Below are 26,113 nucleotides of genomic sequence, written 5' to 3'. Positions count from 1 at the left end.
ATTGGGGTGGTTGTGTATGGAGAGATTAGATACAGTGCTACCTCGGTTTACGAACTTAATCTGTTCTGGAAGTCCGTTCTTAAACCGAAACCGTTCTTAAACCGAGGTGCGCTTTCCCTAATGAGGCCTCCCGCCGCCAGTGCCCTTCTACCATTCGGATTCCATTCTTAGACCGAGGTAAAGTTCGCAAACCAGGACACTACTTCTGGTTTTGCAGAGTTCCTAAATCGAATTGTTCGTAAATAGGGCTGTTCTTAAACCGAGGTACCACTGTAATAGCATTTTTGCCTTCCTTGTTTGCCTTTTTCGATGTTTCAGAGGGTTTTCCCAGGTTTTTTCATCATTTTGGGGTCATATTTCCATGGTTGGGAACACACTAACAATTTCCTCATAGCAATCAATGGAAATCGTCAACTCATGTAAATGCTTACCTAACAAACAATTTTATGAGAAAACATAGTGTTCGGATATCAAGACCTGTATGCAGTTGCTTAGATACACTTCCATGCTACGTGTTTAAAAGTCATGTGTTGCCATCTGGTTGGCTAGTAAACTTAATCCTCAAATTAAAACTTTAAAATTATTATTTAAGTAACACCATCAATGTTTCCATCAATGTTTATGATACTTTACCGAATAACAAGTAAAAAAGGACAGGTCCTGGAAGTCTCCAAAATCTGAGCGTGCTGAAGAAAACAAAGGTTCAGATATAGGGAAATTCAGGCAAATTCAGATGTAACTATCCCAGCTAAATAAATCATGGTTTGTTAAATTTAGAATGTGCATAATACCTGCTCACTTCCCTACTTCATCTTCGCTTTGTTGCATACTGACTTTGTCAAATCATGCTTTGTTAAAGCCACAATTTCCTGTTACATCTGGGAGAGGTAGCAATTAAAAGTGGATAGCAACAGTCAGCCAGCCACTAATTATACATCATTGCATCAAATATTTATGTAGGCAGTAATAATTGTTATGGATTTAGGGACTTTCTTTAAAGAAGCCCACATCTGTTTCTGTTGATACATAGTCCTGTTTACAGCACCTCCTAGTACAACTGTATTTCCTGCAAACTCTGTACTTTCTGTTGCTTCTACTGTTTTCTAGAGAACAAGCTTGAGTCAAGTCCACCCAGCTCTGTCTACCCCTTCTCTCTATGTTGCTTCCACTACATAAACATCCCATAGGCTAACAGCACACTGTCTCTTTTTTTATTCCAACTGTGCTTACATTCAAATGAGGAAAGGCTTGGCTGGGAGAGAGGAAAGCAGTTTGTGTTGAATTATCTGAGAAATTATTTCTGCAGGATATGGGGGAAATGCAGCGCTTTGACAATCCTGGTTGTATATGGCTATGGTGTAATAGATTTCTGTTGCAATACATAACAATTCTGGATTAAAAAAAAGAACTAATTTGGTACACAGGCTGAGACCCTATCTGCCCATGGACTGTCTCGCCAGAGTGGTGCATGCTCTAGTTATCTCTTGCCTGGACTGCAACAATGTGGGGCTACGTGGGGCTGTCACATGGCGTAGTAAAACACTGCATTGCACTGTCTAGGATTTTTTAAAAAAAGAAATTGATTTTTGAAACCTTAAAAAGCAGCAGGAACCATATTTTCCCCACTCAATAATACTTCGATGTGAGAGAGCATGATTTCTACACTTTTTTCAAAGTAATGGGACAGTCCACCAACATATCACAGATGCAATACAATCCTGGATTTCCCCCGCTGTCTTTCGCAAGCAAGCTGTCGTCTTCCACTGAGGTGGGGAGGAATGAAACATAGCGAAAAAGTACAGTCTGCAAAGGATCCATCCGGCACTCTAGGTGGGAAATGCTATAGGGAACAGGGAAGGCGAGCTGAACAGCGACCATCGCGCGTTGCTCCCCGCAACGCGGCCCTTCACCGAACGCTTTTACGTCACTCGCCCGCGCAGTCGTGAGCCTGCCTTCTCTTCGCCGTCGCCGCTCAGCGTTATGCAACGGCCGTCCTGGGGGCTTCTGCTGACCCGCCGGCTCTTGGGGATGTCGATGCTGTTGCTGCTGCCTCAGGGACTGGTGGGTGAGTACGAGGAAGGCAGGCGGCGGCGGCGGAGCCTCTAGCGGCCTCTAGCGATCGCTGAGCCTCCCTTTCTCCCCGCCACCTTCCCCTTCCCCTCCCGCCCGCTCGCCTTCCTGCCCTCTCTCCTCGAGAGGCTTCGCAAAACGCGGCGCGCGAGTGGGCGGGTCTTTCCAGGCGCCTGAGGTAAACGCGGATGTCCCCCGCAGCCCGCCAGGTGGCGTCGAGGTGTCCGTCCTCCTCAGCCGCGAGGCGGTTGCGCGCCGCCCGCCGCGTCCCAGGCTGCGGCCTCAGTCGGCAGAGCCAACGGGGCCGTCCATCCTCCCAAGGGGCCTTTCTCTGCCAGGCGGCCTTTCTTACTCCCGAGGAAGCACGCATGGGGAAGACCTTGGTGCCTCCCAGAAGGGTCTTTTAGGGGGATTGACACAATAATAGTGCATTAGCGGTGGGGTTGTTCTACTTTATTCTGTGGTGCTTCACTAACTCATTATATATATATATATATAGATATAGTTATCGATATAGATTAGATATATATATATATATATAGATATAGATACATACACACACACACACACACACACAACCGAGCTAGCTGCAACGCATAGGTCAGTTAGTTAAAGTGAGGGTGATTGTGGATTGCAGCCCATAAATTGCAAAGCCTATAAATTCTACACGGGATATTTGGCAACATGAGAAATAAAACTACCCCAACAAAAAAATGAGATTCATGTTTCCATTACATCACATCTAAAATAAGACTTTCTATTCTTGACATGGCACAGATACCAAAGTGCATCTGGCTGCAGCCTTTGTTATTTGTGTAAGTGAATCAGATAATCTCAGATTAATGGTGTGTGAGCCTTTCCTGGTAATCTCTGTAAAAAAGAGTGTTGTTTTCTGGTGGTACACAATGGTACGTAGTACCACCACCTTTGGGGGGGGGAGACAGGAGGTCTCTCAGACCCCCGTCAGAGTATCACACCTCATTCACTAATCTGGGTAAATGCAAGGCACGAGCCCATGTCCTGGCAGAATGTTGGATTCATTCCTGGCTAATTTATGGGTTCATTATTTTATGATAAAACAAAAAAAATCCTTCCAGTAGCACCTTAAAGACCAACTAAGTTAGTTCTTGGTATGAGCTTTCGTGTGCAAGCACACTTCTTCAGATAAGTATCTGAAGAAGTGTGCTTGCACACGAAAGCTCATACCAAGAACTAACTTAGTTGGTCTTTAAGGTGCTACTGGAAGGAAATTTTTTGTTTTGACTATGGCAGACCAACACGGCTACCTATCTGTTATTTTATGATAGTGTATGTATGTGCTTCATGCCTACCTGTTATTGCATTTTACTATTAGGAGGGCCCAAAATCTGTATGTATGTATTTTACTGCTTGTCAACTGCTACAGAGGTTTTAGCTTGAGAAGTGTTATAGATAGCAAAGAGACATGTTCTTTATTTTCTGTGGAAAAACTCCAGTTGAAAAGCGTTAGCTGGAGGATTTTTTTAAAGGGATCAGATTAAGATGGTTTTGTCCTACACCTGCGGCAGATGTAAAAAAAAAAAAATCTGTGTCAAAGGTGGATTGACGACTCATTGGGAAGGATGAGGATCCTGGGTTCCTCCATTCCACTGACAAGCTGCCAAAGAGATCTGAAACTGTGCTAGACTGAGAGCTGGTAATTAATTCTCACTGGAGAAAACCACCCCACCTCAGAAAAACTAGTTGCTAAGGATGGCACAAACCAACAAAGCTTAGGACCACCACCACGAACCTTGCAGAGCTTGTCATAGGCTGGGAGGCCTGGGATGTTTGTGACATGACAGTGTAAGTGTGGCAGGCCCCTGGCAGGGCCTTCCAGCCTGCTAATAATAATAATAATAATAATAATAATAATAATAATAATTTATTATTTGTACCCCGCCCATCTGGCTGGGTTTCCCCAGCCACTCTGGGCGGCTTCCACAGAAACCAAAAAACACTAAAATATCATACATTAAAAGCTTCCCTGAATAGGGCCGCCTTAAGATGTTTTCTGAAAGTCAGGTAGTTGTCCATCACCTTGACATCCAATGGGAGGGCATTCCACAGGGCGGGCGCCACCACCGAAAAGGCCCTCTGCCTGGTTCCCTGTAGCTTCGCTTCTCGCAATGAGGGAACCGCCAGAAGGCCCTCGGCGCTGGACCTCAGTGTCCGGGCAGAACGATGGGGGTGGAGACGCTCCTTCAGGTATACTGGGCCGAAGCCGTTTAGGGCTTTAAAGGTCAACACCAACACTTTGAATTGTGCTCGGAAACGTACTGGGAGCCAATGTAGGTCTTTCAAGACCGGTGTTATGTGGTCTCGGCGGCCGCCCCCAGTCACCAGTCTAGCTGCCGCATTCTGGATTAGTTGTAGTTTCCGAGTCACCTTCAAAGGTAGCCCCACGTAGAGCGCATTGCAGTAGTCCAAGCGGGAGATAACTAGAGCATGCACCACTCCGGCCACAGTCAGCGGGCAGGTAGGGTCTCAGCCTGCGTACCAGGTGGAGTTGGTAGACAGCTGCCCTGGATACAGAATTGACCTGTGCCTCCATGGACAGCTGTGAGTCCAAAATGACTCCCAGGCTACGCACCTGGTCCTTCAGGGGCACAGTTACCCCATTCAGGACCAGGGAGTCCTCCACACCAGCCCGCCCCCTGTCCCCCAAAAACAGTACTTCTGTCTTGTCAGGATTCAACTTCAATCCATTAGCCGCCATCCATCCTCCAGCCGCCTCCAGGCACTCACACAGGACCTTCACCGCCTTCACTGGTTCTGATTTGAAAGAAAGGTAGAGCTGGGTATCATCTGCATATTGATGGACACCCAGTCCAAACCCCCTGATGATCTCTCCCAGCGGCTTCATATAGATGTTAAAAAGCATGGGGGAGAGGACAGAACCCTGAGGCACCCCACAAGTGAGGGCCCAAGGGTCTGAACACTCATCCCCCACCACCACTTTCTGAACACGGCCCAGGAGAAAGGAGCGAAACCACTGTATAACAGTGCCCCCAGCTCCCAACCCCTCTAGACGGTCCAGAAGGATGTTATGGTCGATTGTATCAAAGGCCGCTGAGAGATCCAGCAGAACTAGGAAACAACTCTCACCTTTGTCCCTAGCTCGCCGGAGATCATCAACCAGTGCGACCAAGGCAGTTTCAGTCCCATGATGAGGCCTGAACCCTGATTGGAAGGGATCCAAATGGTCCGCATCCTCCAGGCGTGCCTGGAGTTGTTCAGCAACCACACGCTCAATCACCTTGCCCAAGAATGGAAGATTTGAGACTGGGCGATAGTTGGCCATACTGGCCGGGTCTAAAGATGGTTTTTTAAGAAGCGGTTTAATGACCGCCTCTTTCAGCGGATCTGGGAATGTTCCCTCACAGAGGGAAGCATTCACCACCCCGCAGAGCCCATCGCCCAGCCCTTCCCAGCTAGCTTTTATAAGCCAGGATGGGCAAGGATCAAGGAGACAGGTGGTTGGTTTCACTCGTCCAAGCAGCCTGTCCACATCCTCAGGGGTAACGGATTGAAATTGATTCCATGCAACTTGACTTAGCTCCCGAGGCCTGGGGCAAGTGTGCCCAGTTGTCCCCCTTCCTTGCATGGGCCTGGCTTAGGAAACTGTGATAGATCTACCACTCTGCTCTGCTCATTTCCTTCAAAACGCATTCCAGTAGGAACATTTTATTTGAAATTAACAAGAACTGTGTAAGAACATCAGAGCTAGTTTCACTGGAGCTTGCAGAAGAGAAGATTAAGGATATTGAGTCCTCAGTGTGAAAGGTGTCTGCTGATACACACTGTTTAATGAACTCAACTTAAAACACTTTCACTGCATTGTCAGTGTTTCTCTTTCATTATTGTTTGTTATAATTATCCCATATTTAGTTTTTTAGAACAAATATAGTGAAACTGTAAACAGGATTTTTACTTCCAAAGGCTTATGTGTCATATTAATCTTTGTCTTTTTATGTGAACCCAGAGGCCTGTGATGTTGACAATTTACCAATATTTCCCTTTTCTGAGGTCGGTATCTTTATATATAACCGCTTCGCAGTATATAGATGCAAAGAAGGTGCTGTAAGAGTGCGTGATAAAACTAACACAACTACATGTATTAGAGGTTCCTGGACACCGTTGTCAGACCCCTGTCATGGTATGTGTTGCTCTAAATGTGTTCGTTTATTTTAGTGATTTCTAAAAAGTTACTCTAATGCTTTAAACATAAGAAATACCAAGCGTCTCTTAATTTGTGGTTGTGATCGTACCCACACTTACTTAAAAATAAACTCTAATGAAATAAGAAGTAGATTGCCGGAAAAAATATCAACAACCTCAGATATGCCGATAACACAACCTTGATGGCAGAAAGTGAGTAGGAATTAAAGAACCTTTTAACGAGGGTGAAAGAGGAGAGCGCAAAATAAGGTCTGAAGCTCAACATCAAAAAAACTAAGATCATGGCCACTGGTCCCATCACTTCCTGGCAAACAGAAGGGGAAGAAATGGAGGCAGTGAGAGATTTTACTTTCTTGGGTTCCATGATCACTGCAGATGGTGACGGCAGTCACGCTATTAAAAGACGCTTGCTTCTTGGGAGAAAAGAAATTACAAACCTAGATAGCATCTTGAAAAGCAGAGACATCACCTTTCTGACAAAGGTCCGTATAGTTAAAGTTATGGTTTTCCCAGTAGTGAAGTGAGAGCTGGACCATAAAGAAGGCTGATCGCCGAAGAATTGATACTTTTGAATTATGGTGCTCTTGAGAGTCCCATCGACTGCAAGAAGATCAAACCTATCCATTCTTAAGGAAATCAGCCCTGAGTGCTCACTGGAAGGACAAATCCTGAAACTGAGGCTCCAATACTTTGGCCACCTCATGAGAAGAGAAGACTCCCTGGAAAAGACCCTGATGTTGGGAAAGATTGAGGGCACAAGGAGAAGGGGACGACAGAGGACGAGATGGTTGGACAGTGTTCTCGAAGCTACCAACATGAGTTTGATCAAACTGCGGGAGGCAGTGGAAGACAGGAGTGCCTGGCATGCTCTGGTTCATGGGGTCACAAAAAGTCGGACACAACTAAATGACTAAACAACAATAACAAAGACAGCAGGTGACAGAAATGGTGACCAACTCATGCCTGGGGCCTGCAGGACCCCTTTTTTGTGGGAAATATTTGTACTCAAGATGGCTTTGTTTGTCATAAGTAATAAACCTTAAGGTTTTCTTCTGCTCTCAACATGCACTACAAACTCTTTCTCTCTGCGCACTAGTGCAGTATATTTACCAGACTCCTAGCAGTTCTATCCAAGTTTTGCCTATTTGCTAAATTGTTCAATATTTTTCTAGGAATTTCTTGTGCAGTTCCTCCAAGTAGTCTTAATGGCTCTCACAATGGGACTGGGACTTATCCTTAAGAAATAGTGATAAAATACCATTGCAATGAGACTTTATTGGTCGTTGCAGCACCTTCAATTTCTTGTGATATTGTTGCTAATAACGGTAAAGCACAGAGGAGAGGAGAATTCCCTCTACCCACATGTGGAGGTTGATTTTATTTTCATAACAATTTTATCTGTAGTGATGCTATTAAAAAAGCCTACTGACTTGCTAGGAAGCTGTGTGCTGCTATGTCCAGATCAGTGATAGGATTTTATAAATACATGTGTTGTGTATGTTTCCTACTTCCCTGAGTGCTCCACTGTTTTGCCAAGTTTGTCTTCCTTTTGAAGGAGAAATCACTGGAGACAGATGTATATTTGAAAATAAGCCAAACATTAAAAGACCAAATAGAATAATGCTGGAGGAAAACAGAATATGCACTTATAGCAGGCCACTGGAATTGCTGCCCCTGCCATCATATTTCTCAGCACTCCTGATTCATAAAGATGCTAGCTAGCTAGTTGTCAATGACAATCACATAAGCAGAATTATTTGACTCTTCATGTTTTCCTATTAACTGTTTGATTGCTAGGAATCTGATTTCGCAATAGTGCAAAAGCTAATTTGCGGAAAGATAATGTTGAACCCTTACAGGAGATGGATTTATTTTGTCAACCAATAATCTTGCACAACCATTACAAAAGTATTCCTCAAACAGGAAAGCACTCGTCTGAAAAGCTGTTCCTCTTCAGAAATGTGCTTCATGCAGTAAACAATGTATTCAGGGGGCAAAGACAAGCTGCTGGTGGGCCTGGGGAAATGGTGTGGGGTTAAACCTCCACTCTCTCATCCACATTGCAATCCTAATCTGAACTGAAGTTTAGTGAGACTGCTTTTCCTGCAGAAAGTGGCTGGTTCTAAGACCACTTAAAAGAAAAGTGTGCTTGTCATAACATGCATTTGACCCTTAGTGGCTGTTCCTTTAGGTGATTATACTAAAGTTGCACAATTATAAATGGTGAACAAATTATAGCAACCCAATACATAAAGTGAGTCTAAACATTTCTTTTTTAATGATAATATATATTACTCCAGCTATTGGGTTAGCCAATGGTAAACATAGCCCTTGGACCAAAAAGGGGTTGGCCACTCCTGATCTAGATTAATGATTTAGGAGAGAATAATTTTTAATAAGTTTCATCAGAAAATATCCCATTCTCAAGAGAGCAGAAATGTAAATATTCTAGTTTTTAAGGAGTTCTGCTTTTTAATTTTACTTTTCACTTTCAGTTATGTGTGCCAATCCAGTAGTTCCGGATGGAATAAAATTAAGTGGATTTAGAGATTCCTATACCTATGGCAGCAGTATTACATTTGAATGTAAAATTGGATACTTCTTAATCGGCAGTTATTTTATTCGCTGTGAGGAGAACGGTTCTTGGGTCCCTGAAGTGCCATCCTGCAAAAAGAGTAAGGCTTTGAAAAAAGCACTGGATTAGAATATATTTTTCTCTTTCCACAATAAAAAGCCATTTAAACATAGGGAACTGACATGTTTAAAAAGGAGTAAAAAATGTTGGCCACCAAGGTGTATTTTTGTGTTATATCTCACAAAGTTCAGAGAACCAATTGAGCTTTAATTGCTTAGTATAATAATGGTTCACTAATGCAGAAGAAGGGGCAGCCCAAATTTGAAAACACATTTGTTAGTTTTGCATGTGTTTACTCCAGTGGGGAGGACAGAAAGTAAAATCATAGTAGGAAGTAGTGTCTGGAGTTCACCAGTGCTAGGAGGAGAAAATGAAGGAATCCAAGACAGAAGGTAATCAAAAGGTGGAATCCAAAGAGGCTGCTGTATGGAGCTGCAAGTTCAGCTCAGTTAAGTTACAAGCAACAAAGGCAAGGTTGGGGCTGTGCGCGCGTAATCATAGGACTGCTAGAGTAGCAGCGACAGCCTCCCTGGTGCACCTGTGCAGCTCTGAGTTTGCTGCTGCCCCAGTGCTAGCCAGGTAAGCAAGAATGATGCTGGTGTTCAGCATCCGCCCCATCACATGAACCGTTGCTAGACTTATAGAATCAGTTGGCCAATAACCTGATATAGTGGGCCCACCATCCGTTTGTTGATACTATACCAAACTTCAAGCAGTGTGATCGACAGAGTCTGCACAGCTCTAGCAGAGGCATCAAGCAGAATGTCAGGTTCTTTCTGCTTTCCAGTAGTCAGCCTTTTCCAGAGTTCCCAGTTCAGAAAACTCTTTGCTCAGACAGTTCAGTTCAAATTATATAAACTGTTCAATGTCTCACGACACAAGACAAAAATAAACACACTAGCTACATAAAATCTAAGAGATCCTGCTGCATCATGAACTAATCTACTATAATTCAGTTCTTGTGGTTTTAGAAATAAATCTTGTAAAGACCCAAGTTTATAGAGTTCCACTAGCACTTTACCATGCTAGCTCACCATGCTATGTTATCGCCATATAGCATGTTACCTTCAGCTTGACTGCTGATAACTTGGAAGTACCTCACATTCAGCCAGTGCTGGTGAATCCAACCTTGGCTTTATACCCACCACAGCAGTGTATACACATTCGTTAGAGAAAGGGAGGGTGGATGATTCCCTACTCCTGGCCTAGGACCTACACCTTCCCAAGTGCAATATTTTAAAGAAGTCCATTGAAATCTAGCTTACCCAGAGATTTTGTAGCTTCACTCATCACATAGATGTTAGTCATTTGTTTCTGAAAGGGTAACTCTTATCCCGTTTGCCTAATAGCATTTGTTTTACAAGCATGCCCAATGTGTGACTGCACAGAAAACATTTCAAGAACAAAAGTTTAAGAATAATTTAACTTTTCTCCTGTTGTGTTCAAAAGAATAGGGTTTGCATGACTTGCCATGACGTAATTGGTGTTAAACTGTTTTGTGCCTTCTTACAGAGCTCAAAAACAGGGCCATCTTAAGCATATACAGTGCCGGGGTGCAAAGATCCGCCTGGCGCTCCTAGGTTGCCCCGAGTTGTCAACCTTTTTTAAGGGGGGACCCCAAAGTTGTTAAGGAAATAGTTGTTTACCTTTAGAACAGTTGTGAGATGCAGGGACTCAAATTGCCAACCAACGGGGGTGCCAGTGCCCCACGCACAGGGGTGTACAAAGGTGGGTGGCGGTTCCATGCTGGGGACGATGACAAAATGTTGGGTGGCACAGTCACTGGGCTGTCTGCCCGCTGCCTCCACACACCCCTGCTGCATGGCGGCTAACTGTTTTGGCTGCGCATGCAGCACCTGGAGCGCCATGAAACGTGGCCGCTGTGTGGCACATCCTGTTGCATGCGCCAAGCTGCGAGTTCCTTTGCTGGCTTTTCCGCTGTCGGCGCATGTTCCCAGTGCCTCCCAATATGGGGTGCCAGTGCAGAATGACGGGGAATGCAAGCGGCAGCAGAGGAAACATCTCCGGACAGGATCCACATGCTCCTATTCGTCAGGATTTGTTGTTGCCGTCGGCGCGTGGCAGATCCCGTCTGGAGATGCCGCTTGCATTCCCCATTGTTCTGCACTGGCACCCCACTTTGGGTGGTGCTGGGAGTGTGCGCCAACAGTGGAAAAGCCAGCAAAGGAACCCGCAGCTTGGCGCATGCAACAGGATGCACCGCGCCATGCCCACGTTACATGGCGCTCCGGGCGCGGCACTGAAACAGCAGCCATGCAGCTGGGGGAAGAGTTGACAACTGAGCGGAGCAGAACCTGTCGGAGCGCCGCAGGCTCTTCTGCTGCGGGCTGCTCAGTGCAAGTTCAGGGGCAAGTGTTGGAGTGCGGCTGTTGGCGGCTCTTCCCAACACTTGGCCCCAGACTCTTGGTCTGGCACCCCTGAGAGCCTGGCGCCCGGGTGCCATGTACCCCTAGCGCCAATGGCTAGAACGGCCTGCTCAAAAATCCAGGTACCTGACACAATGGCGGCATCTTGAATCTTGTGACAGATTGTATACTATTAGTCTTGCATTTATATCTTCCAGTTTTATTTTTCTTGTTATAGTTTATCCGGAAAATTGTGGTGCTCCAGTAATGCCCAAAGGGAGTGTGTATCCATTGCAATCTGAATACAAAATTGGAGATACCATCACAGTTTACTGCCATCCAAACCATTCTTTTTTTGATGAAACCACAAAGATGATTGTAAAATGCAAAGGCTACAATCAGTGGGATCCTTCTATACAACCATGTTTCTGTATGTATATAAATCCATATATAAATGTTCCTTTTAAAGCCATACTCAAGACAGATATTTCCCATTATCTACAGGTAAATCACAGATGGGCAGACACACCCACACCATTATATGTGGTCTTGACATCTTCTGAAGCTGCTTCATTCTTCTAGCAGTTTTTTGTTTACTTTTTTGTTCATTATTACATTTATATTCCACCTTTCTTCCATAGAGATCAGGATGGTGTACATAGGTCTATGTCTCCCAATTTTATCTGTACATCAACAGTGGAATGCTGTTCGGGCCAAGAGACAGTAAATGGCCCAAGGTCACCTAGGTAGCTTCATGGCTTACTGTGGATTTGAACCTGGTCCTTGTCTAATCCCCCCCACCCCCCCCCCCACAAAGGTATCTTAAGTACAATTTAACAGACTTCTGTCATGTGTATTTACATGAATGCTTTCACTTGCTTTCCAGAACATTGGCTGCATTGGTCTATTGGACTAAAAATGATATATTTTAATCCCAATTACAGTTGATATTTTTATTTTAGTGGTATGCTAGCTGCTGTGTGCACCTCATCATATCCTGTCCCTGATTAGAGATTCAGTTCTGGGTTCCTTTGCATGAAAGTTAGTACTGAATGTGGCTTACATGAATGTGGCTGGCCATGGGATTGCCCAACTTCCATATATGAGCTTTCTTCTTGCCAATACCTAGAATTTTAGTCTTTGCAGTAATAATAGGTGCTGTTTCATACAAAACGTAGTTGCTCAGTAACTTCCATATTCCAATTAATGTGGTGGAGATAACTGCAATAGCATCAGCATGCAGAAGGCCTGAAATTGAAGTATTCCAAACCACTCAGTTCTTGTACAATGTTTTTAATATAAAAACAAATCATTAGTGAAAGAATCCATTGGAGTGATAGAGCAAAAGCTGCAACTTTGGAATCCTTTCATTTTGCACAATGCAACAATGGGATGGGATTAGAACCATGACAAATAGGCCAGGGTTGCAGAGTTGACCAGTGGAAGAAGTAAAAGAGAAGGTACAATACTGTGGCTGTAAACTGGATTGCACCCTCTCTTAACCTTTTCCAGGGATCTACAAACTAGCTATCAATATCTAATAGGATGCATCACACCAAGCTTTGCAAACATGACCTAAAAATCTTCCTTTTAGCCCCATCCCAGGAGAAATAAGTAACAATGCCACCTGGATGATGAATGAATGTTCACTTAGAACAGAGAGACAGAGCTGGGTGTCATCTGCTTATTGTTGACACTTCACTCCAGATCTCCTAATGGCAGCTCCCAGACACTTCTGGCAGATGTAAAATAGCACAATATTATACATAATATCAGGAAGTTTTCTTAACTTTTTTTGTATAGAACATTCTGCATTTTGCAAAATCAAGTTGCACAAGTATGATTTTTTTTTCCTATTTTGTGTGCAGTTTAGTACTGCTTTATATTATTTTTAATAGTTTTTTTGTGTTTTCAGCTAGAACATCACCAGACACTACTGAACTCCATATCCGTAATGGGAGAATAATCTATGGGGAGAAAGAATACTACAACATTGGAGATGAAGTTACTATTCAATGTGATGTTGGCTATATTTTGATCGGATCACCTAAGATTAATTACATCGGTGGGAAGCAATGGTTGCCTAATATTCCAACTTGTGTTCTGAGTAAGCATTATATTTCTGAAAATACTGTTATAAATGCTAAATCTCTGACCAGTGAGAGATTTGGGGGTGCAAATGCATACCTCTAAGATGGTGGTACCTGCAAAAACATATATGGTTTTATTTACACATGCATAAATACTTGTCATCGGTTAACTGGAACTGTGTTAACATTCTGGTCTCTGCCCATGGGTACAGCATCCATCTCATCTCCAAGCTTAGACATACCAGGGTGCTTCTCAAGAAGGATACCGGCCCCCATCTTGCAGCTTTTGAGCAGGATACAGGAGACAACAATGATATCCATATCTAGCAAGGTATAGAGGGACCTCCACCTTAACTTTAAATGGCCAAAGCCTTTTCACAGGCAGCCAAGCTGAACTGTGGTAGTAGCTGAAGGTACAGTCCATGCCTATCCATGTAGACCTGTAGGAAGACATCAGCTATGGTTTGAAGGTGAATGCCTGAATGGTGAAGTTGAGGGGGTACATGGAAAAATCACTGACAAGCACCACTAGGCCAGGGAAGACACGACCAGCCTCTGGCTTGTCAGCAAAGGCGGGACATCCAGAAGATATCTATACCATGTTTTCTCCCAACAACACAGACATTGACATCCATAAAGTGGCCCTTGGTGTTCACAACCTCTTGAAGAACCATGTTGTAGAAGTACTTTTGGTTGTAGAACTCTGGACTGCAACCCTCTAGAGCAAAATGTGGATATGGAATGAATCCTGGGCACCACTAGTCCATGGGAAGTCAAGCTTCCAGAAGTCTTTGAGAATTTTTATTCTGCCTCTTACTTTTATAACATCTTTCAGGTAATATTTGTTTAGTACCTAGTCAGTCTCTCTGAAGATCTTGCAAGCTGAATTTACCCACCCCAAAGGTGATATTCAGGGGCAAACAACCTTCTCTTAAGGCTATATTGTAAATTGTCAGCACTAGGCACTTCTGAACAGGCACTGCTCTTTGCATCCCAATTTCCTGGTGCTGGATCACAAGGTGTTATCTCTTTAGTCAGAATGTAGAATTTTGACGTGGTCATTTGAAACATGACATAGAAACTAGTGTTGTCCCTGTTGTTGGGATACTGCCAGGGAGACAAAGGGCACCATGCTCCCACGTCGACTCCGGACGATCCATCAACCTCCCATAGAAACGCAGTATCAGTCAGTTAGCGACACAAGCCTCAGAAACATCTGTCCACATTCCAAGGACTGGTGCACGCCCTTTCGCAGAGTTCGCACAACGAAAGATGCACTCAGGAGAGCATTATTTACAACTTTATTCAGCGTCGGTCAGAACAAAGAAAAACATGACTGCCTGCCTGCGTGTCAAGGCACAGAGAGAGAAACAACAGCTATATACAAAACAGAAACTTCCTGTGAACAGGAAATACGCAGGCTGTGACTCACAACAGCCTGTCCCCTTTTAAGGTGGAACGGAAATATCCTAACAGTCCCAACCGTTACCATCCAGCATAGATAGCCAGATCAGGAATGTCTACTGCATTGGGCTAAATTCTGTGTTCAGATGGTTACTCATTAATGATGCAGCAGCCATGGTGACACATTTTGCACTCAGTTAAAACTGATGCTTTTAGGGTATTGACACATGTATATTTGTATGCATGGATATTTAGTTTAAGTGAAAATTTAATATCCAGTTGTATGTGGAATTGGGTCTTGTTAGTGGCTGAATTGTCCACTCACAAACCCCAAGACTCAATAAAATTATCAGAAATGGTATTTACAGACTAAAACACATTCAGAGTGGAAACGGTTGAGGTGCAACTATTTACAGATATTTGAAGAAATGCTTTATACTTCGCAGCACACCTTCATGAAGGCTCTTTTAAGAAAATGGAACTGGGCATTTGTCTCTTAACCAGGGTCTCCCAGCTTTTGAGGCCCCTACCCACAATTAAAATTTGAAAACGATGAGTCAACATACAAATACAAATTAACCAACCTCATTCAACAATCAAAACCTGCTTCCTTGCTTTCTTCAGTTTCAGAGCAAGAAATCCACCTGAGGCCCATGTCAAGCAGCTGCTTCTTACCCCACTCCCACATTTCAATTTCGATATTTGTATCCCGCCCATCTGACTGGGTTGCCCCTGCTACTGTGGGCGCCTTCCAACATATATTAAAACATAATAAAACATTAGACGTTAAAAGGCTTCCTTATACAGGCCTGCCTTCAGATGTCTTCTAAAGGTTATATAGTTACTCATCTCCTTGACATCTGAAGGGAGGGCATTCCACAGGATGGGTGCCACTACTAAGAAGGCAAAAACTTGCTACCGTGCACACATATTCAAGAAGTCCCTCAAGTAGCTGCCTGCCAACTGCTCCATGTGATTGGCAGACAGCAAAGCAAACAACAGTTTCTGCACTTCCTCTCCCACCCCAACACACATTCTCAAAAGCTTCTGAAGTAGTTGTCTGATATAGCTGACAGGCAACAAATCAAATTAAGTTTCCGGTTTATGAGAATCTAAATGGTTTGCATAATCCTCAAGTACCGTATTTTCCCCTCTATAACACACAGATTTTTTTCTCCTAAAAAGGAAGGGGAAATGTCTGTGCGTGTTATTGAGTGAATGTGCGGTCCCTGGAGCCAAAAAATCAGGCAAAAATCAAATCGCGCTTCACGGAGAAGGGAAACCTGAAAAGAGGAAGTGGCTGCTTTCCTGCATTCTGCCTCAGGGTCTTACTGCCCACCCTCCTCTGTTTCGTTGCTGTGTTTGCTGGAACGGAACAAAGAGCAGGGAAAGCCCCTCCCCTCCAGGCAATCAGAGGGGAAAGCAGAGTTCCTCTCTGTGCTCCGGTGCTGCTGGGGGAGAGGGAGAGGGGGGCGGGAGGGAGAGAGAGGGGGAGGGGGGAGAGAGAGAGAGAGATGGCTGGCTTGGGCGGGGAGAAATTTTTGCCTTTCTTTCCTCCCTCCCGTTAAATCCCTCTCCTGCATTCTTAGCCAGCTGCTTCTCTGCACACCCCTCTCATGTCCCTTCTTTGTTTTTCCTTCGCTCCCCACTTAAAATGTGGTTACAAAGCATAGATCCATATGGATCCTCAGGATCTTTGCATTGGGTCACCCAAAATTCACCATCAGATCACATAGCATGTCCATGGCTACAGCCTGCACCAAAAAAATCATGCACCCACTGTTGCCTGGGGCTGCAATGGTGCAAAAATGTGGTTACAAAGCATGGATCCACAGGGATTCTCAGGATCTTTGCATTGGGTCACCCCAAATTCACCATCAGATCACATAGCATGTCCATGGCTACAGCCTGCACCAAAAAAATCACGCACCCACTGTTGCCTGGGGCTGCAATGGTGCAAAAATGTGGTTACAAAGCATGGATCCACAGGGATTCTCAGGATCTTTGCATTGGGTCACCCCAAATTCACCATCAGATCACATAGCATGTTCATGGCTACAGCCTGCACCAGAAAAATCACGCACCCACTGTTGCCTTGGGCTGCAATGGTGCAAAAACGTGGTTACAAATCATGGATCCACAGGAATTCTCAGGATTTTTGCATTGGGTCACCCCAAATTCACCATCAGATCACATGTCTGTGGCCACAGCATGAAGCACAAAAATGATACATCCACTGTTTCATTCAGAATGTTTTTTCCTCCTCTAAAAACGATGTGCGTGTTATGGTCAGGTGCGTGTTATAGAGCGAAAAATACGGTATTTCATTTTAAAATGATATTTGCAACTTTAGTATTTTAAAAGGAAGTTCTTACCACAGCAAAAAACAATTATGATTTGAGATTGAGTCATGTAAAGTCAACATCTATTCTTTTAAACCCGTATGGTTTCTTAATATAGTATTAATTTTTGAAGTGCCCATCGAGTATACCACATTTTTTGCCCTATATGGTGCACCGGCCCATAGGGCGCACCTAGTTTTTTTTTTGGGGGGGGGGAATAAAGAGAAAAAAATATTCCCCCCCGAGCTTCCCCCGACCCCAGCCCTCAGAACAGGCTGCTATCCTGAGACGGAGCACACCCCGGGAGTTCCCGCCAGGCTCCCCAGGCTTGCGGATATCTGCCCGAAGCCCGGGGCGCGCTGCTATCCGCAAGCCTAGGGAGCCCGCGGGAACTCCCGCTGGGCTCCCCAGGCTTGCAGATAGCTTCCTGAAGCCTGGAGAGCGAGAGGGGTCGGTGCACACCAACCCCTCTCACTCTCCAGGCTTCAGCGAAAGCCTGCATTCGCCCCATAGGACGCACACACATTTCCCCTTCATTTTTGGAGGGGGGAAATTGCGTCCTATAGGGCGAAAAATACGGTATATGGTGTGTGTGTGAAAATGATATAAGTAAACATATCCACCAGGCTCTGATACAAAATCCACCTTGAGCTGCAGTACTTCAGTTTATACGCCATTTCAGATGTGGTTGCCAGTCCGAATGAGTAGCCTTTCTATAATTAGTCTTACAAGGTTTTATTTTGAGACGTTTGCTTATTAGAAACATTTCCCCCTCTTTTCTAGGTGTTTTCCTGAGACTACTTATAGCTGGTATGTAATTTCTTGAAAATGAATGGGGGAAACATGGCGATGCATTATAGTTTTTTACATACCGATATTTTATACAATTTAATATGCAAAAAATATGAAATGGTATAAAACATTGCTATGTGAAAAATGGCAATAATATTATGGGGTCATAGAAAGCTGGGCACTATGCAGCCAGAGATAAGTATTTTGAAGTTTCATTGTAGAGATTTAAGAAATTGGGCCTTAAAAGTGCTTACAGTCAGTTGATGATTCTAGATGTTTTCCCTATTTTTTTTCCTAAATAGGAGTTTCTTTTTGTTGCACTGACTCTGGATTATTCAAGGACTGTTTGTGTGTGTTTACATATAAACACACACACACTTTATTCCAAACATTTACAAAGCACCAATAGTGTGCACAATTTTTCATATTTCCAAAGCTTGGCATCAATGCTCAAATCTTTGCTCATCATTTGTCTAATCTCCTCTGTGGGTTGAGATACATCTTTAAACTCAGTGGAGTTTACTTCCAAGTACAGTTCGTATTTCCCCCCTATGGAAGCAATCCAAATAAATTTGCTAGCAAGTTTTACCTTAACATTCCAAGAGGTAGAATCATTTTAATAATAATCCTGTCTGTGAAACTAATTTTATAATTTTGGCATCATAGTTATTTCAGATAGGTTCCCATAACAAAACAACAAAGACAACAAATCACCTGTCTTTACACCCTAATAATAAGTGGTTTGGTCTTAGAATGACTTGTGACCACCAAATGACAGTTTAACGTATTTTATTGTTAAGTACATTCAAGTGTGAAATGTTTATTAGTAATATTTGCAGAGCATTTTCTATGCTGTTTTTAATTATGCGTCAGTTTTATTGACCTTTTGTGGGGGGTTTTACTACAATGGTGGTGTGTGTTTCTTCTTCTTTTTTAGCAAGCATATTACCTGTATTGATCCTGACACTTAAATGGGCTTGTAAGAAATGTTCACAATCAAGGTAAAAGTTTTCTTATCACCAAACTCCTATTTTCCTTTCTGTTTTGCATTTCTAATGTCCACAACATTTTATCTAAATAAATATACTCTCCTTGTAGATAATAAATTGATATACTCACAACCTTGCTATGGTGGCTGTTTTGAAATTTTAAAGGAAATGCAATATACTTTTTTTATTAAACCAGAGCTACCAAATATTGTTAACAAAAAATGTATTAATTTCCCCTTTTTTGCTGAATATCCAGACAAGGTCAAGTTACAGTATCTGAATGCTTCATCTACCTAGGCATTGGTGTTCACTCTGTTCTGAATGGGGTTGCCCAGCCCACACATGAGGCATGGTGAAGCCAATTGGTGCCAATGCTGGTGCTGTTTTTCCACCGGCAGGAGGTCAGGCAGCACTTCTTATTGCACCTCAAGTGGCGAAATGGGACACATGGCTCCTGGTTGCAGGCCGGGGTTGCCCCTTGTTTCAGCATTGTCACTGGTTGTTCCTTTTGTTAAGTTGTGGGCAAACATATCAAACAACACAGCAATTCTTCCAAAACAGCTCTTTTTTTGTAAGCTGGAACAGAACTGAACTGAGGAGCTCAGTCAGCCTGCTTATACAGAGCTCCAGAACAATGTAACTGTTGCCATTTTCTAAAACTATCCAATCACTGAACGTCACTTTCGATCCTTCATTTGCATACAAACTATCCAATCACTGAATGTCACTTTTGATCCTTCATTTGCATAACTATTTGCTGGCCCAGGGTGAGAACTTCAGTACATAACACCTTTGGAGTGTGGAAACTTTGGTCCTCCAAATGTTTATAGACTTCAAGTCCTATCAGGCCCAGCTAGAATAGCTAGCAGTTTCTCACCCTACAGTGCTTCAGAAACTGCAATGCCTCCAAGCCCATTTCTACCCACAATTCCAAATTGTTTTAAGCTTGTTCACATCTTGGGACCAGGTACAAAAGGATGATCCTGTCTGTACATGGTCCTGTCCATACACAAATTTCTGAAGTGGAGGCCTTTTTCTGAGTTTCATCACTATCTGAGGTCTCATGGATACTGGAGAAAGGATTTTCTCCAGAATGAAGGCTTAGCTGACGTGTTCATTGATATAATTTTGATGCCAGGTGATTTAAAAAATAATAATCCCAAGACTTAATCAAATTTATTCTGCCACTTCTGTTCTCCGACAGGCTACCAAAAGAGAACAATGTGGCATAGAATCATAGAATCATAGAATCATAGAATCATAGAATCATAGAGTTGGAAGAGACCACAAGGGCCATCGAGTCCAACCCCCTGCCAAGCAGGAAACACCATCAGAGCACTCCTGACATATGGTTGTCAAGCCTCTGCTTAAAGACCTCCAAAGTAGGGGACTCCACCACACCCCTTGGCAGCAAATTCCACTGTCGAACAGCTCTTACTGTCAGGAAGTTCTTCCTAATGTTTAGGTGGAATCTTCTTTCTTGTAGTTTGGATCCATTGCTCCGTGTCCGCTTCTCTGGAGCAGCAGAAAACAACCTTTCTCCCTCCTCTATGTGACATCCTTTGATATATTTGAACATGGCTATCATATCACCCCTTAACCTCCTCTTCTCCAGGCTAAACATGCCCAGCTCCCTTAGCCGTTCCTCATAAGGCATCGTTTCCAGGCCTTTGACCATTTTGGTTGCCCTCCTCTGGACACGTTCCAGTTTGTCAGTGTCCTTCTTGAATTGTGGTGCCCAGAACTGGACACAGTACTCCAGGTGTGGTCTGACCAGAGCAGAATACAGTGGCACGATTACTTCCCTTGATCTAGATGCTATACTCCTATTGATGCAGCCCAGAATTGCATTGGCTTTTTTAGCTGCCGCGTCACACTGTTGGCTCATGTCAAGTTTGTGGTCAACCAAGACTCCTAGATCCTTTTCACATGTACTGCTCTCAAGCCAGGTGTCACCCATCTTGTATTTGTGCCTCTCATTTTTTTTGCCCAAGTGCAATACTTTACATTTCTCCCTGTTAAAATTCATCTTGTTTGTTTTTGCCCAGTTCTCTAATCTGTCAAGGTCGTTTTGAAGTGTGATCCTGTCCTCTGGGGTGTTAGCCACCCCTCCCAGTTTGGTGTCATCTGCAAATTTGATCAGGATGCCCTTGAGTCCATCATCCAAGTCGTTGATAAAGATGTTGAATAAGACTGGGCCCAAGACAGAACCCTGTGGCACCCCACTAGTCACTCTTCTCCAGGATGAAGAGGAACCATTGATGAGCACCCTTTGGGTTCGGTCAGTCAGCCAGTTACAAATCCACTGAGTGGTAGCATAGTCAAGACCACATTTTATCAGCTTCTTTACAAGAATATCATGGGGCACCTTGTCAAATGCCTTGCTGAAATCAAGGTAGGCTACATCCACTGCGTTCCCTTCATCTACCAGGCTTGTAATTCTGTCAAAAAACGAGATCAGGTTAGTCTGACATGACTTATTTTTCAGAAATCCATGCTGACTATTGGTGATCACAGCATTCCTTTCTAGGTGCTCACAGACTGTTTGCTTAATGATCTGTTCCAGAATCTTCCCTGCTATTGATGTCAGACTGACTGGGCGGTAATTATTTGGGTCCTCTCTTTTCCCCTTTTTGAAAATAGGGACAACATTTGCCCTCCTCCAGTCTGCCGGGACTTCGCCTGTTCTCCAGGAATTCTCAAAGATGACTGCCAGTGGTTCTGAGATCACATCTGCCAGTTCTTTTAATACTCTTGGATGCAGTTCATCTGGCCCTGGAGACTTGAATACATCTAAACTAGCCAAATATTCTTGTACCATCTCCTTAGTTATTCTGGGCTGTGTTTCCTTTGCTGAATCATTTGCTCCAAATTCTTCAGGTCGGGCATTGTTTTCTTTATCGGAGAAGACTGAGGCAAAGAAGGCATTGAGGAGTTCAGCCCTTTCTGTGTCCCCTGTTTGCATTTCACCATCTTCTCCTCTGAGTGACCCCACTGTTTCTTTGTTCTTCCTTTTGCTACGAACATACCCATAAAAGCCTTTTTTGTTCCTTGTAACCTCTCTAGCAAGCCTGAGTTCATTCTGTGCTTTAGCTTTTCTGACTTTGTGTCTACACGTGCTGGCTATTTGTTTGAATTCCTCTTTGGTGGTTTCCCCCCTTTTCCATTTTTTGTACACATCCTTTTTTAATCTTAATTCATTTAAAAGTTCTTTAGATAGCCACCCTGGCTTCTTTAGGCATCTTCCATGTTTCCGTCTCATTGGTATTGCCTGACGTTGTGCTTTTACTATCTCCCTCTTAACAAACTCCCAGCCATCATGAACTCCCTTTCCTTTTAGTATTGCTGTCCATGGGATCTCACCCAGCACTTCCCTAAGTTTTATGAAGTCGGCTTTCTTAAAGTCAAGAAATTGAGTCCTAGTATGCTTGGCTGCTCCTTTCCGCTGTATAGTAAACTTCAGAAGAGCATGATCACTCGCGCCTAATGATCCTTCCACTTCTACCCCACTAACCTGGTCATCAACATTGGTTAGGACCAGATCTAAAATGGCTGTTCCTCTTGTTGCTTCTCCCACTTTCTGGACAATGAAGTTGTCTGCAAGGCCAGTGAGGAATCTGTTTGACCTTATGCTCTTGGCTGAGTTTGACGTCCAACAAATATCCGGATAATTGAAGTCCCCCATTACTACTATCTCCCTTCCTTTTGCATGCTTGGCCATCTGTTCCAGGAAGGCATCATCTATGTCCTCCGTTTGGCTTGGGGATCTATAGTAAACTCCCACAATGAGGTCTCTGTTATTCTTCTCTCCCTTAATTTTGACCCAAATGCTCTCACTTTGGCTTTGAGGTTCTAAATCTTGGATCTCTTCACAGGTATACACATATAACGCCACTCCTCCTCCTTTCTTGTCTGGTCTGTTTCTCTGAAATAGATTGTATCCCCCCATTATTACATTCCAATCGTGGGACTTATCCCACCAGGTTTCAGTGATGCCTATTATGTCATATTTAGTTTGCTGTACCAAGAGCTCAAGCTCATCTTGTTTATTTCCCATGCTTTGCGCATTAGTGTACAGACATTGAAGTCCATTAATTATTCCCCCGTGTCTCTTATTTAAGGATTTTTTCCTCCCACCACTAGGTCCGTGTGCTGCTTGCTCCATTTGGTCTATGACATTTGGATGATCATCTTCATTAATTGATAGACTCCTACCTTCAGGAGCACTGTCTCCCTCCCCCACATTAGTCAGTTTAAAGCCCTCCTGATGAGATTTCTGAGATTTTTGGCAAAAACATTTCTCCCAACCATTGTGAGGTGCAGCCCATCACTTGCCAGAAGTCCATCTTCAAGAAACTGCAGTCCGTGATCTAAGAATCCAAACCGTTCCTGTTTACACCATTTGCGAAGCCAGCTGTTCACTTCCACTATTTTCCCCTCTCTCCCTGGGCCACGTCGTTCAACTGGGAGGACAGACGAGATGACAATTTGTGCATTTAGTTGCTTCAATTTCCTGCCGAGAGCCTCATAGTCTCTTTTGATCTTCTGGAGGCTATTGCTTGCAGTGTCATTGGTTCCCACATGAACCAAGAGGAAGGGGTATTTTTCAGTGGGTTTTATGATTCCTTGCAGTCGTTCAGTTACATCTTGGATCTTAGCCCCGGGGAGACAGCACACTTCCCGAGACATCTTGTCAGGCCCACAGATCACTGCTTCTGTTCCCCTCAGTAGGGAATCCCCTATCACCACTACACGCCTCCTCTTGGGTTTGGTCGGGGTTTTTCCATGAGCTGTCCGTTCCAAGGTCGCCTGCACATTCCCTGAGGACTGACTTTGCTGCTCGTCTTCATATACCTGATCGACTGTAATGAGGGAGAGATCCTCAAATGGAGTCTGCTCTTCGTCCTCCATGCTAGGGGAGAGGACCTCAAAGCGATTGTGTATTTCTAAACAATCAGAGTGAACCCTGGGCCTCCTACTTCTTTGAGTCACGTTTCTCCATATATCTGGCTCCTGTATTGGTGAACTATCCTCCTTCTCAGGGGAGTCCCCTGTCTCCTCCTTATGAATGAAGTCACAGAAGTCACTAATGTTGTCACTTGGGCAGTAGCAGGAAATAAAGGAGAGGCAGAAACAGAGCAAGAATACCAGATAGAAAGCAGACGTCTGGAGGAAAACCAAACCAGTCTTCTCTAGTGGGTAGTTTTCAGTAACAGAGCCAAGGGACAGTGTATGAGGCAGATTTGACATAATCTTCACAACATGAAGAGCCAATCAGTGGAGGCAACTGGGTAGAATCATCTTATTATTCTCTTTCTTTTCCTTCTCCTTCTTTTGACCCATCTTTCCTTCCCCTTCTTTGGCCCTTTACTTACATGTTACAGGACAGTCAGAACTCTGTTGAGGAACTCAGCAAAAACCACTGTACCAACTGTACAGGTAGGATCTCATAGTGCTGCATCCCACAGTAAACCTTTGTGTGAACTGCCCCTTTCTCCCGCTGATTGAGCATAATATTCCTGACAGGTATATGCTACAACATGTAGTTTTATGAAGAAAGCAACAAAGGCACATACTATGCAATAGTCCCTTCTGAAATTGCAAGATTTTGAATCTAGGACAATAATCACCTTAAAAATAAAAGAACAGTATCAGTGAAACACTGTTCAGTTTGATCTACTTTTCTTCCTTTAAAATGTGTCCACCTTTTGTTTCTTTAAAACCTACTTTTTTCATCTTTTGCTAATAGTGCCTTATTCTTGTCATTTAGTAAAAACACACATGCAAGGAAGTATGACAGTTCACAAATTACAGTATCTTTTAAACCTAATTTACTCAGGTAAAGGTAAGTGCCTGGTTCAGATTCTATGGAAACTTAGATGCAGTTGCACATAGTTAAATCCTCACCAACATTATTTAAAAGAAAAAGACTACTTCAGAAGGGGTATTTTAGGAGAAGGAAGGAAAGAAGTGGATTCCCTTGCGCACTAATTCTTTAAAACAGGCCTAAAAAGTGAACACGTGTGAAATAGGAACAGATATGAAGCTGAGAAGCAGCAGGCTTTGGGGAAAGTTAAGCACCCTTTAACTCTTTTTTTATGAAAATCTAAAGCTGAGGTTGCTGACATAGTGCCCTTGGTTTACATATTGTCTACATTTTTTTATATTCACCTCTTTCTTAAATTTAGGAATTCCTTCATGCAAATATATCATAAAGTTGAATAATTTGCATTCTTCACTTACAGTCTCTGATAAGGACATAAAAACTGCATTCTTGAGATCCCTGAAGTCCAGCATTTTATCTCTAGGAGCAGCTGGCTCAGAAACATAGTATGGTGATCTTATCCATTCCCATTTTTGTCCACAGTATCTGTACTCGAATTCTTTGTGATCTCTGTGCAGTCCTTCATATGGGTTCTGTGTCTGCATAGGCTAGCATTTGGAACCTTCTAGGATAGGTTTCCCTAACTTCATGCCCCCCAAATACTTTGGGACTGCAAATCCCATAATCCCTGAGGATTGGTCATGCTTGCTAGATCTGATTGCAGTTGAGATTTCCCTTCAGCTCACCTTATCAAGCAGTATGCCCTGTTTTCCCTCAGCTCCTTCTTAACCACTGCAGTGGCCCCATATTTGAAACAAGAGGAAAGATACATCTTGGTTGTTAGGAAGAAAGGAAGGGCAAAGGGAGAATCTAATAGGTATTTTGGAGATTCTAAGGATTATTAGAAAATCTGGCAGAAGCTGAAAAGAGCACTAAAGGGGAGAAAACAGCAGCTCGTTATGACCCCGGCCTTGTGTCCAATAACTCACTCAACAATCACATTTCAGACTTGACTTAGCACTCATTGTGATTTTACTCATTGCAGGAAGGCAGGTGCAGACTGGTTTACCTCAAAGAAATGGCTTAGAAGGGTTGCTGCACATTTTGCCTTATAGCTTTCCTCCTGTTAGGGCTAGAGACTTATTCTTTTTAAGTGAAAGCTCAGAGTTTGGGTCCCATTGCAGGCTTGGGCCTTGGTGCAACTGTATGATGATAAATATGGCCATGTGGTTGGCATCTGTCTGTCTAGGGACAAAATGGAAGAGTGTGCCTTCAGGGGTGAGGTCAAACCATTGGAATTACCATGCCTGCTGTGGCTGTATGTCTCCCTCATTGTTTTTGCTGCGTTAGCAGCACCAAAGTAACCTCTCTGGGGTGCCAGCAAGGGCATACCTAAGGGTT

General features: G+C 43.6%; 2 protein-coding genes across 6 annotated transcripts in view; both read left to right on the top strand.

The window, feature by feature from the left end:
- The first annotated feature begins 1,953 nt into the window (after positions 1-1,953).
- On the top strand, positions 1,954-24,548 carry LOC310709419 (zona pellucida sperm-binding protein 3 receptor-like). Of its 4 annotated transcripts, XM_083509074.1 has the most exons (8): positions 2,227-2,248; positions 6,074-6,247; positions 8,766-8,945; positions 11,510-11,701; positions 13,187-13,378; positions 17,891-17,917; positions 18,837-18,906; positions 23,931-24,548. In XM_083509074.1, exons 3-7 carry the CDS (start codon positions 8,768-8,770, stop codon positions 18,902-18,904), a joined length of 657 nt encoding a protein of 218 aa, XP_083365200.1. In that variant the 5' UTR covers positions 2,227-2,248; positions 6,074-6,247; positions 8,766-8,767; the 3' UTR covers positions 18,905-18,906; positions 23,931-24,548. The 4 variants fall into 4 exon arrangements, with proteins under 4 accessions (XP_083365199.1, XP_083365198.1, XP_083365197.1 ...); XM_083509073.1 differs by lacking the exons at positions 2,227-2,248; positions 11,510-11,701 and adding an exon at positions 1,954-2,065; XM_083509072.1 differs by lacking the exons at positions 2,227-2,248; positions 23,931-24,548 and adding an exon at positions 1,954-2,065 and having other exon boundaries at positions 6,074-6,121; positions 18,837-18,962.
- LOC310709406 (C4b-binding protein alpha chain-like) overlaps positions 1,977-26,113 on the top strand; it is a 41,719-nt gene continuing 17,582 nt past the window's right edge. The window contains exon 1 of one of the 2 annotated variants that reach the window (XM_083509044.1): positions 1,977-2,061. The gene's annotated coding sequence lies outside the window, so the exon portion shown is untranslated. Of the gene's footprint in view, positions 2,062-2,278; positions 2,508-26,113 lie in introns of those variants that run through there. The other variant, XM_083509043.1, reaches the window with a different exon arrangement.

This window comes from Podarcis liolepis (genome assembly GCF_965112155.1).
Source record: "Podarcis liolepis genome assembly, chromosome: 6".
NCBI lineage: Eukaryota > Metazoa > Chordata > Lepidosauria > Squamata > Lacertidae > Podarcis > Podarcis liolepis.
This window is presented reverse-complemented; position numbering and strand designations above follow the sequence as displayed.

Excerpts from the sequence above, each read along its gene's own strand:
- LOC310709419 (XM_083509071.1), top strand. The coding sequence starts at position 1,981 with ATGCAACGGCCGTCCTGGGGGCTTCTGCTGACCCGCCGGCTCTTGGGG. Across the intron at positions 2,066-6,073 it reads GCTGCCTCAGGGACTGGTGG|AGGCCTGTGATGTTGACAAT; the intron begins GTGAGTACGAGG and ends ATGTGAACCCAG. Across the intron at positions 8,946-11,509 it reads AGTGCCATCCTGCAAAAAGA|TTTATCCGGAAAATTGTGGT; the intron begins GTAAGGCTTTGA and ends TTCTTGTTATAG.